We start from the raw sequence: 12,343 nt of genomic DNA on the forward strand, positions 1-12,343 counted from the left end.
CTCCCCAAAAGAAATGAGTAAGGAATGCTGACATGCTAATCATCAATCTAAACTCAGGGATCTGAGCTTCAAATTTGGTTGTGACTTTCCTGGCAGCTGGGGTGCACAGTTGCACTCCTCAGACAGAGCGGGGGACAAGCAGCACTCCTCGAAGGAGCTGGGGGCCCTCCTGGTTCCAGGGTTCAGAAGCCGTGTCTCAGGGGGAGATGTTCTGGCTTGACTTACGAATGACCTAAAAGGTGTTCTTTCCTGGGGGTTTCCTAATGCTTTAACCAGAGCGGTATCTACCAATTGGGACTGTGACGACTTCTGTAGCAACTACTAGTCATAACCCTTCCAATCCTGTTATGAGGTCACCCAGAGGACTTGTAGACTCGCTGTTCCCACCCCCAAGGAAATATTTTGTTACCCACACAGAAGCCTCAGATTGACAACAAATCTCTTAAGCATATAGGGGTAGTTTTAGATTAAATAGCTAAATTCAAAATGTCCTTCCCTTTCCGTGGCCCAATTCCGACCACGCTACTCTCCCATCAAAGGCTACGGGTACCTTTCAGAAGCATTTATATAGGAAGTGAACAACAGCCTTTGCCAAAAAGTACTACAGGCGAGCTTTCCCAGCCAACCGCTAAGGCACCTCAACTAATCTGCATATGCTAACGTGGCTTCCAGGAAAGGCGTCAAAATAAGCCCCTGTCCTCCCTCGCCTTTACTTTAATCCCCACATAGGTTTTGCTTTTACCATATGGTAATTATTTCCAAATCACAAGTGCAAACACTCACTCTGATTGGAAAATTAGCAGATTTCAAACTCAGGTAATTTGTCCCTAATGAGGAACTTGTTGAACTGAATTTAACAATTAACTCGAACACCCTTTGCTGCCTGCCGCTGAGGCAGGGAGTGGAAGACAGAAGGGCAAGTCAAGGGTCCAGCAAGTGAAGGCTGGGATGGATGGGGCAAAGCGTGTTCATGAGACGTAGAACCTCAGAGACTTGGCTGCTCAAAGAGCTGTATGTGTGTATAATGGGCCCAACTTGGAATGTATATGAACGTAGAGAGGCCAATACAGAAAGTCTTCTGTAGCCACAAGCCGCCTCCCATTGCTATGGGGAGGTGTTCGGTTTCCTCAGATCTCGACCTCAGCAGCAATCTTGGTTCTTGTGCTCCTGAAAGAGAAGAATTCAGATAGGACACAGTAATAGATAAAGCAGTGAAGGGTTTAATTAGAGCAAGCAAGGAAGCAAGAATGAACACTTTATGGGGGGAGGGGAGTAGGTCTAGCGGAGCCGCCAAGACCTCCATCCTAGCAGGCATGGGACTTCCATCTCCCCACTCCCTGTTGTCCCTCTCTGTACCTCTCCCAGGGTAAGCACCTCATGGAAAGGGATGCCCTCCTTGCTCATGCCTGGTGCCCCTTCGTTTCTGCAGATCACAGCCCAGGTAAGCACGGACTGTGAGGATTTCAAGTTCACCCCAGCATAGGGATCATCACTGTTACTGTGAGCTTCAGTGAACTTCAGTTGAAAGATCTGGCACTCAGTTCGTGCTTGAGACTGTTCTGCATTCTGCTTTGCTCCTTCATCCTTTCAGAATGCCAGTAACACCGCCCAGAAAAAAAAAAAAAAGCCGCAAACCACATGTGGCTACGAAGCACTCCAAAGGTAGCTAGCAAAAATAAAGAGCTAATTTTTAAATTTTGTTTACCTGAAATTATTTTAAAACCTAAAAATTGCAGCATATGCCTTTAATCCCAGCACTCAGGAGGCAGAGGCAGGCAGATCTCTGAGTTTAAGTCCAGCCTGGTCTACAGAGTGAGTTCCAGGACAGCCAGGGCTACACAGGGAAACCTTGTCTCCAAAAATGAAAAATAAAATAAAATTTAAAAATTGATGCTTGATTCACTTATAAGTATCAGGAAAATTATAAGTACTTTTGAGCCGGGCGGTGGTGGCGCATGCCTTTAATCCCAGCGCTCGGGAGGCAGAGGCAGGCGGATCTCTGTGAGTTCGAGGCCAGCCTGGACTACCAAGTGAGTTACAGGAAAGGCGCAAAGCTACACAGAGAAACCCTGTCTCGAAAAAAACCAAAAAAAAAAAAAGTACTTTTGAGAATTGACTCTGCATTTTCTTCCTTTGTAGTGAAGATTATTTATGTATACATGTGTGCATGTGCACATGCATGCACATACTGAGGAAGCCAGAAGAAGGGAGCTGGATCCCCTGGAGCTGAAGTTACAGGCAGCTGTAAGCCACACGACATGGGAGTTGAGACCATAACTTGGGTCCTCCGGAACAGCGGCCAGCACTCTTACCACGGAGTCATTTCTCCAGCCCCCCTGAATCTGCATTTCAACTCTAAGTTTTCTACAAATCTCAATTCATAGCATGTATTTTTGTGTGTCTGTGTGTGTATGTGTTGGGAGTCGGGGCCACTTGGAGGCTAGAGGCCAACCTCAGCTGTCTCTTCCAGGTACCATCTGCCTTTTTTTTTTTTTTTAAGCAAGGCCTCTTACTGGCCGATAACTTGTGAAGTAGGCTATGCTAACTGGCCTTTGAGCCCCAGAGACCTGCGTGCCTCTGCACCACTATACCGGTTTTCTTGTTGTTTTGTTTTGTTTTTTTCCTTTTTCGTGTGGTTTCTGGGATACCAGACTCAGTTCATCAGGCTTGCAATGCAAGCAAGCACTTAACCAACTGAGCCGTTAGCCCCGCCAATATCAAGTATATTTTATGAAAATTTAGCATCTCAATTGAGACAATGTCTATTAGAACACTGGGGCTGAAAATATACAAGGTCTCATTGAGAATTTGTAAACATTGGCAAAATGGAAATGATAATATTTTAGATGGACTGCACTGGACCAAGTAAGTTTTATTGAAGTAATGTCTCTTGTTTTGTTGTTTGTTTTTAATTTTGAAAATGTGGCTATGAGAAAATTTAAATTACATATGGGGGCCATGTTATGTCCTATGTTATTGCTATGTGAGATGAGATCATGCCATCTAACTGGACCAGCCTCAAACTACTGATCGTCCCGCATCCTCCTCCAACTGTTGAGATTATAGTCATATGCCACCACACCAGGATTCCAATAGGATTTTCACAGCACTGTATGGCAAAGGCACTCCCTTCATGTATCTTCAAGGAATTAGCTTGTTCTCAACATCCCTTGCGACAAAGGCCCTCTTTGGCCACACATATCCTGCTGTACTAAGGCTACCTGGTTGTTACTGGATGCTCATTTGTAATACCATCTTCTATGTAACCTGTTGAATAATTCTGGTCCACCTACATTCATATAACCCTCTCACTATCAACACACTTTGAAAAGGTTCTGGAGACGGTCTCGCCCAGAGTCGCCCCGGTTTCCTGCTTCAGCAGTGCTTGAACCGAACTGGTGCTCGACCCCTCCGACCCCAGCCGGCTGCTCCGAGCCAGAACCCTTTGCAACCCTGGTCTCTCCGCTGCTCCAGCGTTGCCCGCCGCCGCTGCCATGACCACCACGTCTCCCTCGCAAGTGTGCCAGAACTACCACCAAGACTCCGAGGCTGCCATCAACCGCCAGATCAACCTGGAACTGTAAGCCTCCTACTCTGTCTATGTCTTGCGACTTCGACCGGGATGATGTAGTGAGAGACCCCCACCCCAGTTCCTCCTAAGGCCCGGAGAGCTGAGGAAAGGGACATCTTAAAATAGCCAGAACCAAGTCAGTTCCCATTTCCAGACAGGGTGAAGTCAGAAGTTTTAAAAGTCCAAAATCAGACTGTCTGGTGGTAGCTAACCACGAGACGCCCCCCTCCCCTGAGATAATGGAGATGGGCTGTAAAACTCCTCACAGAGCAAAAAATAAAAGTCCAAACTCAGGAAAACTGGACCAATCAAGGGTGGACCTGTACTTCAAAAGCTAATCTCCCCAAGAAAGAGGAACTCTCCTCCCTGCCTTGCTGCGCCGGGCACTGCGGACGAGGGTTCCTTGCTAGCTCGTATTGCACCAAGAAGTAAACCTTGCTATTCATTCTGGATATAGCTGGTCTCCTGGTAGTCTCTTTGGGAGTCCTTATCTGGGCATAACAGTAGCTCTGAGGAACTTTGCCAAATACTTTCTCCACCAATCTCATGAGGAGAGGGAGCATGCTGAGAAACTGATGGAGCTACAGAACCAACGAGGTGGCCAAATCTTCCTGCAGGATATCAAGAAACCAGACCGTGATGACTGGGAGAACGGGCTGAATGCGATGGAGTGTGGACTGCAATTGGAGAAGAGTGTGAATCAGTCACTACCGGAACTGCACAAACTGGCTACCGACAAAAATGACCCCCACTTGGGTGACTTCATTGAGACCCATTACCTGAATGAGCAGGTGAAATCCATCAAAGAACTGGGTGACCATGTGACCAACCTCCGCAAGCTGGGAGCCCCTGAAACTGGCCTGGCAGGACATCTCTGACAAGCACACCTTGGGACTCAGTGATGAGAGCTAAGCTGACTTCCCCAAAGCCACAAGTGACTTTACTAGCCAATGAGGCCATGCATGCATGTCGGGCTGCCTTTATCTTTTCTAAAAGTCACTCCAAAACATCCGCTTAAGTTCTTTAATTTGTACCATTTCTTCAAATAAAGAATTTTGGTACCAAAAAAAAGGAAGGGAGGGAGGGAGGGAGGGAGGGAGGAAGGAAGGAAAAAAAGAAAGAGTTCTGGAGGCATGATTTTTGAAAAACTAATTTTGAAAATAAATAAATAAGTAAATAAATAAATAAATAATGTTGAGGCCAGAGAGATGTCTCAGAGGGTAAAAGTGCTAGCCACACAAGCATGACAAGGCAAGTTCAATTCCCAAACCTCATGTAAAAATGCAGGTGTTCTGGCCAACAACTGTAACCCCAGTGCTCTCTAACATGCGATGAGAGGTAGAAACCGGAGAATAACCCTGGAGCTCAAGAGCTATCTCCCCTGGAGTACACAGCACAGCAGCAAGAACAGCAAGAGAGACTCTGCCTCAAAAAAAAAAGGTGTAAGGCAGATCCCAAAGGCAGTCATCTGATCTCTACAAATACTTACACTTACACACACAAGAAATAAAGAAAGAAATTGATTAATTAATTAAATTTAAATGATGAGTAAGAATTCATCTTGAATTAGGAAAGAGAAGCTGGGTGGTAGTGGTGCACGCCTTTAGTCTCAGCACTCAGGAGGCAGGAGGATCTCAATGAGTTTTGAGGCCAGCCTGTTCTACACAGTGAGCTCCAGGATGACCAGGACTGTGAGAAACATTGTCCAAAAAAAAAAGAGGAAAAAAAAAGATGTTCCAGGTTCTCATGACACCAAAGTCAAGTGAAATCATAAATTGTAGCTGGCTCCAGGGTCTGGGTTGATGTCTGTGGCTCCTGTTGCCACTGGGGGCTATGCAGATGTCCAGTATCTGGACAACCAACTGAGACCATGTTGGTGTCTGAGGGCCTTGCTGCCGCTGGGCCACACTGATTCAGGGTGGCCTGTGCTGCTATTGGGGCCATGGTGACATCCATGTTCCTGCTGCAGCTGGGGTCTGTGGTGATGTCCATAGCCCGTGTTACCACAGGTGGGTCATAGGAACCATGTGTGTTGAAATCTGAAGGCCATGCTGAGCTGGCCCCACCCTTTACTGGACCTCAAATGGCTGGCCATCCCCCACTCAGGATAGATGGCTGCCACTGTTTACCAAGGTTGTGGAAGAGTTGGCCCTGATGGCATGGGCATAGAGAGCTGGCTCTGCCCCTTGCCTGAGGGGGCAGTCCCCAGTCACTAGCTCAGCTACCATCCAGACCCACATCCTGTGCCTTGGGTTGACCCACCCTATCATCTGCCCCATTATTGACCTGCTGGGGTGTCTGAAGGGTCTGGTCCTGTGAGATCGGCAGGATCTCCATGACTCAGGACAACAGCAGGACATCCAAGGGTTTTGGTGACAGTCCAGTGATGATCCAGACCAATGACTCACTGCAATGGACATTTTCGGGTGGGGCTGATTGGACAAAGAGGTATACTGCGTAACACACCATATGCCATGGATTAATGAAGAGGTCTTGGAAAGACAGAGGAGAGGTGTGGGTTTTGTTTTGTTTTGTATTTAATTATTTTTGGGGGTCTTTTGGGAGGCAAGCTACAGGGGTGAGGGAAAGATATGGAGGGTCTGAGAGGTAAGCATATTTGGATGCATGATGTGAAATTCCCAAAGAATCAATAAAAATTATGTTAAAAAAATAAAATGTAGCCAGCTAATATTCTTAATAGGAACAATACACAAAGTGATAAAAGGGTGGAGGTAATTCCAGGGAAATAAACAGATGCCACTAACTGGTAATTGGAAACAAAGATGAATTTATTTGCCTGTCTGAAAAGAAAGGATACATCTCTCAAGCAAAACATTCTGCTTATTGTACCTGAATGGACCAGTTACAGAGCAAAGGGAGGAGGACAGGAAATCCGGCAGCATGATGAGGTCAGATCTGCTTGGCTCTGGGAGCTGAGCTTGAGTTCTTTGCAACTGCTCACTGGACCAGTTCACTTCTTCCAAGTGCAGGCTCCACTCCCAGCAATGTCTAGGATGCTCCAGTCAGCTCTCTGTCCCTCTGGTGGCTTGAAGGAGGCCAAATCTTTGTTGAAAAGCATCAGCAGGACCTCGGTGTAGGTTTATGCCGGTGACATCACGGTTACTGTCCCTTCGCTAATCTCTTTCAGAACCGACAGGCCGAGTTTCCACTTCTTAGGCAAAAGGCAAATAAACATACATGTGCACTTACAAAGGCAAATGCCATGGGGGCGGATTATCCTTAAGAGTTACTAAAGAACAAAACATAACCAGTAAAATGACACCTGTACATGAATGTGGACAGCACCACTACCCACAGTAGGCAAAAGGTGGAAACAGCCCAAACACGGATAAACAGAGCGGGCCATGTACAGACAAGGCAATGTGACTGTGCCCAACAGGCTCCAAGTGCTGGTACATAGTACAAGAAGAATAAACATCAAACACGTGCCAGGCAAAAATGTAGACACAAAATGTACAAAGTTGTACAAAACACTGTACAATTCACCTAATATCAACACCGACAACTATTAAATCCATAGGGCCACAGAGCAAACTGGCGGTTGCCAGTGGCTGAGGGCAGGGGAGGATGCTTTCCTCCGCAGTGCTTAATAGTCCAGGACTTCTCTGGAAGTGCTGAGCATGTCTTGGAAACAGACAGAGGGGCTGGCCGCACGGCACCGCCACCGTCATAAGTGCTAACGTGTTTAGGGGAACGTCAATGTTCCCTTGGCACAGGTAAACGTTTGTTACAGAACTCATCACTCCTCGACTCTCATAGTTTGGTTGTGAGCCTAGCCTTTACCGGCCGAGCCATCTCTCCAGCCCAACACACCTCGACTCTCAGGGAATAAAGAAAAAGGACAGAACAGTTCAGTCCATTGAAACAAGAAAAGCTGGAATGGGGTGATCTGGCAGGGGGTGTTGAACAACTGATGAGGAATAAACAGAGTCAGGGGAAGGGCAGAGGAGGAGGGCATCTCACCTAGCAGCCTCAGAAGGCTGTGGGCACTGCAGAAGCAGACCAGAAACCTGAGTTTCCAAGTGCTTATTTCCTTCGTCCAAGTAACCTAGAATGTTCTAAAACATGGAAAGGGCCTCACGAGGAGAGCCACAGCAAGCCATCCCGGATTGCCTCTTCCAGGCCAGTGGCAGGGTCCGGAGGAGAGCTGGGGTCTGCTGAGCACCGAGTGCAGGGAAACCTTCCAAGGGCTGGGCGGTCCTAAACAAATTTGCTACCGACTCGACTGCACAGGGGTGCGTGTCTGGGGGCACTCAATTTCCTCTGCTCTGGTCTCCTTTGGTATTAGTTTTTCACAGTGTACTTGCAGCCACTGCAGTTCACACGCTGCGCACAGGCCTTTTAAACTAAATTCTCCTGAAAGACATTTCTCCTGGTTCACAAGTCAGTTCCTTACGTATTTAACACAGGGAAATGATTTTTACAAAGCACCGACCTCCTGTCACAAGGCACAACACGCACGGACCTTGAGGACATCGCGCCAAGTGAAAAGGCTGCCTGTTATAATAGCCACCTCATGTTTCCACGCATGTGAGGTACTGGGAGCACTCAGACTCCTGGAAACATAGTAAAGGGTGGCAGCCAGGGGCGGGGACAGGAAATGGGTGATTTGATGCTTAGCAGTACAGTTTCAGCCCCGAAAAAATGAAGTTCTAGAACTGTGTTGCACAACATTAGGATTGTACTAATACTGAGCTGTGACCTTAAAATTGTTTAAATAGGCTGAGCAGTGCTGGTGCATACCTTTAATTCCAACATTGAGGAGGTAGAGGCAGGAGGATTTCTGTGACTTCAAGATCAGTCTGATCTGTAGAAGTTCCAGGACAGCTAGAGTTACACACAGAGAAACCCTGTCTCGGGGGGGGGGGGGGGGGGGGGAGAAAAAGAAAAGTCATTAAGGACAATACACTCCTTCCATTTTTTTTCTTAAAACAGCAAAATATGTACTTGTTTATAATCATTTACAAATAAACCTCTAAATCATTGCTAAGTTATTAACTTAAACTATATTGTTGCAATTTTAATAGAAAAGACAATCTGGAAGAAACTAAAATTAATATAGCTTAGATGTAGATACACATAAAAACACTACAATAAACTTGATTCCATCAACAACAAAGAGAGTAAGAAATAAAATAGCACCAGTTTTAAAAATTCATTCTTGTGTTCTATGTAAAACTCTAGTATTGAGCTTTTGTGGTTTTTTTTATATAAAGATTTATTTATTTATTATGTATACAGTGTTCTGTTTGTATGTACCCCTGCAGGCCAGAAGAGGGAGCCAGATCTCACTACAGATGGTTTTCAGCCACCATGTGGTTGCTGGGAATTGAACTCAGGACCTCTGGAAGAACAGCCAGTGTTCTTAACCTCTGAGCCATCTCTCCAGCCCTGCTTTTGTGTTTTTAAACTGTAAAACATTGGTACATTAAAACCACCAAAATTGAAGTAAAAACTGAGAATTGATTTAGCTCAATGATGTAATTTTGAGAGAGGGAGAGACTATGGCAAGACTTAATGACTTTGGGGTGGTTGGTGGACCTCCCCTCCCCTCCCCTCCCTGCACCTCTGTACTGGCCACTGCTTGTCTCTGATGACTATGCTGAGGGGCTGCTCTGGGCACAGCCACTATATATATATATATGGGGCATGAATCTCAGCTGCACATTCTAGCCCTGAGCCTGTAGCTGTTCTACCTAGGCAGAAGAGTCTGTCCAGGACTCTGGGTACAGCCTACCTGACATCCCACAGTTGCCTGAGGATGGTGAACCCTCCTACCCTCACCAAGGTTAAAGAGACCAGTTTGCTGACTTGGCACCACCCATTGCTGAAAGCTAGATCTCTGGTTGTGCCGGTCGGGTAGTGGCACTGGCTCTGGAGGGATAGAAGCCCTAGGTGGCTGCTGCTGTTTTGGAATGAACACATACCAAGGTTCTGGCTGCTGGGGTCACTGCGGCTCTGGCTGTGGATACAGCCATGCCCGTGGCAGCTGCTGCTATGGTGGCATGCCCATGCCCATGGCTGCGGCTGCTGCATTTGTGCCTCTGGGCGCAAAATGACAGAGCCAGGTTGAAGCCTGACCGTTACGGGGCCTGAAGGATTTTTGACAATTAATTTCACAGATGTCTGCTCAGAGCGCTGTGGTGCTCTGATCTGGGAACTGGGCATCTGAGCTCTAGGAGGCAGAAAGCCTCTGGAAAAGGTTTCCCTACCTGCTGGGGCACTAGTGAGGAAGCGCCACACCTGGGATGGACTACTCTTCAAAACCGGGGCCGCCTGTGCTAGGACAAACAACTTGCTGACATTTTGGCCAGCGCCACTGCTGGGGCCCTCGGTGGCTGGCGGGCTCTCTGATGAGCTGGCCCAGGGCTGGACAGTGGGAGGAAGGGTGTTAACACTGCTCGCTCCCCAGGAGACTTGCTGAGCCAGGCTGGCTGATTTGAGAGAAGGAGCAAGTCTCGGAAGTTTCCTACCTCTGCCTGGTACTGAGGGAGGACTGATTGCTGGAGAGCCCTGTCCTGAGGTGGAGGCAGTGTGAACAGTGGAGCTGGAGTCTTAACTCTCATCTCTAAGACTGGGGCTATCCCTGACTGAGATTTGCCCTTCCTCCCTAGGGAGGGCTGGCCAAGATGGATGGGGTCAGTGGATCCCTGCAGCCTTTTGCCTAAACACTCAGCCTTGCTCTGGACAGACCCTTGGCACACACTCAATGCCTTCCCAGCCTGCATCTTTTCCCCAGCTTTGGAACCAAGCGAACAATCATTTGGGGCAACCTGGAGAAGATAGATCTGGCTATCTGCCCTTTGTTGGTGGCCCTATTTCAGGAGAAAAAAAAATGGGTCACTAAGGGACTGAGTCATACTTGGCTTTGTTTCCCATGGCTGACTGCCCTCTTCACAATCAAATCTATAACTATATTTTACCTCCGAAGCTGGCCAGGTCGTTGACGCTGAGTCACTGTGGGACGCGGACGGCTTTCCTTTAGCATATTTCTGCACGTCCACCTCTGAAGGGGCCACCAATTCACAGGGTCTCTGCTTCCACAAATCTACACACTTTGCTGCTTCAGCAATCTTCCGGTCATAGTCACCTGGTTTTCTCTCTGCTCGTTTTCTGCACGCAATCATTGTTGCAACATCAGGAGGACTTGTACGTATGTACCTATCTCCCTCCAGTTCTCGATAGAGCCACTCATGCCTCTTGAAGCTTTGTTTCATGGGGTCAGTGTTCATCTTCTGGTCATTAAACAGCAGTCTGTTGGTCGTGCAGGTGACAGCAACAGAGGGATCCAGACACAACGGCTCTGCTGTAGCTAAGAGCAGTTGGCTCTCAAGCTCAAGTTTTTCTTCTTGGGTCCACTGACGGTTATCACTTGTTGTTATGGCCTCTACGTCACTCACTAGAGTCTGCATGGTTGGACGTAAGAGAATATGCCGAGTTTGGTAAGCAAGAGAGGGCCCAGTAGACGACGCAGCAGGCTCTGGACCAGGCTCCTCAGGAGGGTAGATGCTAGCCCACTGCCTGAAGTCTCGGATTTCTGCTACGACGCACCCATGGTGAAAAACATTCACAGGAGACTTTTCCAGGACATCAATCAGAAAAGAAGGTAACGCTTCAGCATCCAAATATTCCAGCAGTTTCTGTCCTACATAAGACACTGGAAGGGGCTCTATAAGGGCTCCATCTTTGTCCTTGAGCATGAGAGAATAGCCCTGATTTTCGGGGTACAGGTTGACCACTAAACATGGCAACGCCTCTCTCTTCATCAGCTTCTCTAGCAAGTTGACATTGCTTCGAAGGCCCTCTGCCTCAGGCTCTTTTTCACATTCCTCAACATAAATGTCATACAGTTTCTCCTGAAGAGATTTCTCCCCGTTAGACGCGGGTCTCGCTGGAGGGGGCTGCTGCTGGACAGTCTCAATAATATCATCCGCCCGCTCCAAAGCCTCCTCTACACTTCGCTCCATCCTAAGAGCAAGTCAGGGCCCCTAAAGGAAAGAAGAACACGCCACGTTGACCAAGAGAGGTGGAAATCACGGCTGTCAGCCGTCATGAATTCCTGACTCCGTTACATCCCTAACTCATGTGGCCACCAAGAAAGCCGCCTCCCCACCCCACCCGCGCCTCACACGGCCGGCATCCTCACGGCTGAGGTAACGGGGTCTAGAGGCCGCAGCCCCTTAGTTCTCGGCCTATGTCCGGTAGACGCCGGGAAGCCCCCCACCTCAGGGATTAACAAAAAAAGCCTAAGAAACTGAGGCAGCCACGAACTTCTTCAGTTTCTGAGAATTCAGTACCTGTGGCTGTCACTGACACGGCCAGCCCGGAGTCCTCCGGGGGGACCGGAACGCGTCGACGGCCCCGGACCTCAAGTTTCCTCACAAAGAAGGGGCCCACGCCAGGGGCCCACTTCCTTTCTGGGGCGCGTGCGCACCACTCGCAGGGGATGATGGGGGGGCGCTACACTTCCGCTGGCGAGTGGAAGGCTGGGAGGAGGGCGTGGAGCACGCCTTCCATGGCCCTTGAAAAGCTCTACGTACCACAGCGAAGCACAGGCAAAGCAGCAAACACGAAGGCCTCTGGGTTAGGACTTGATTGCCACCAATTTGGACAGGAACATCATGTCCACAGTTGACAGCCATGCACAGATGTAATATCTTGAGAGGACCTTCAAGAACTGAAGGCAGGTGCGCTGGCTATGCCTTTAATCCCAGCACTCGGGAGGCAGAGGCAGGCAGATCTCTGTGAGTT

At 48.2% G+C, this 12,343-nt stretch overlaps 1 protein-coding gene, 1 long non-coding RNA gene and 1 pseudogene across 2 annotated transcripts; 1 reads left to right on the top strand and 2 right to left on the bottom strand.

The window, feature by feature from the left end:
- The first annotated feature begins 3,600 nt into the window (after window positions 1–3,600).
- LOC114701542 lies at window positions 3,601–4,642 on the top strand (annotated as a pseudogene).
- Window positions 4,643–6,339: 1,697 nt separating this feature from the next.
- LOC119086681 lies at window positions 6,340–8,435 on the bottom strand. The gene is made up of 2 exons (XR_005090030.1): window positions 8,336–8,435; window positions 6,340–6,743 (listed from the first exon to the last, which is right to left on the bottom strand). It is a non-coding gene; the product is annotated as an uncharacterized LOC119086681 (long non-coding RNA).
- A 1,972-nt stretch (window positions 8,436–10,407) lies between these two features.
- Window positions 10,408–11,970, bottom strand: LOC114701532 (transcription factor SPT20 homolog). Its single transcript, XM_037198772.1, has 2 exons — window positions 11,890–11,970; window positions 10,408–11,580 (listed from the first exon to the last, which is right to left on the bottom strand). Exon 2 carries the CDS (start codon window positions 11,557–11,559, stop codon window positions 10,408–10,410), a length of 1,152 nt encoding a protein of 383 aa, XP_037054667.1. The 5' UTR covers window positions 11,560–11,580; window positions 11,890–11,970.
- Between the last annotated feature and the right edge of the window lie 373 nt (window positions 11,971–12,343).

This window comes from Peromyscus leucopus, chromosome X (assembly GCF_004664715.2).
Source record: "Peromyscus leucopus breed LL Stock chromosome X, UCI_PerLeu_2.1, whole genome shotgun sequence".
Taxonomy (NCBI): Eukaryota; Metazoa; Chordata; class Mammalia; order Rodentia; family Cricetidae; genus Peromyscus; species Peromyscus leucopus.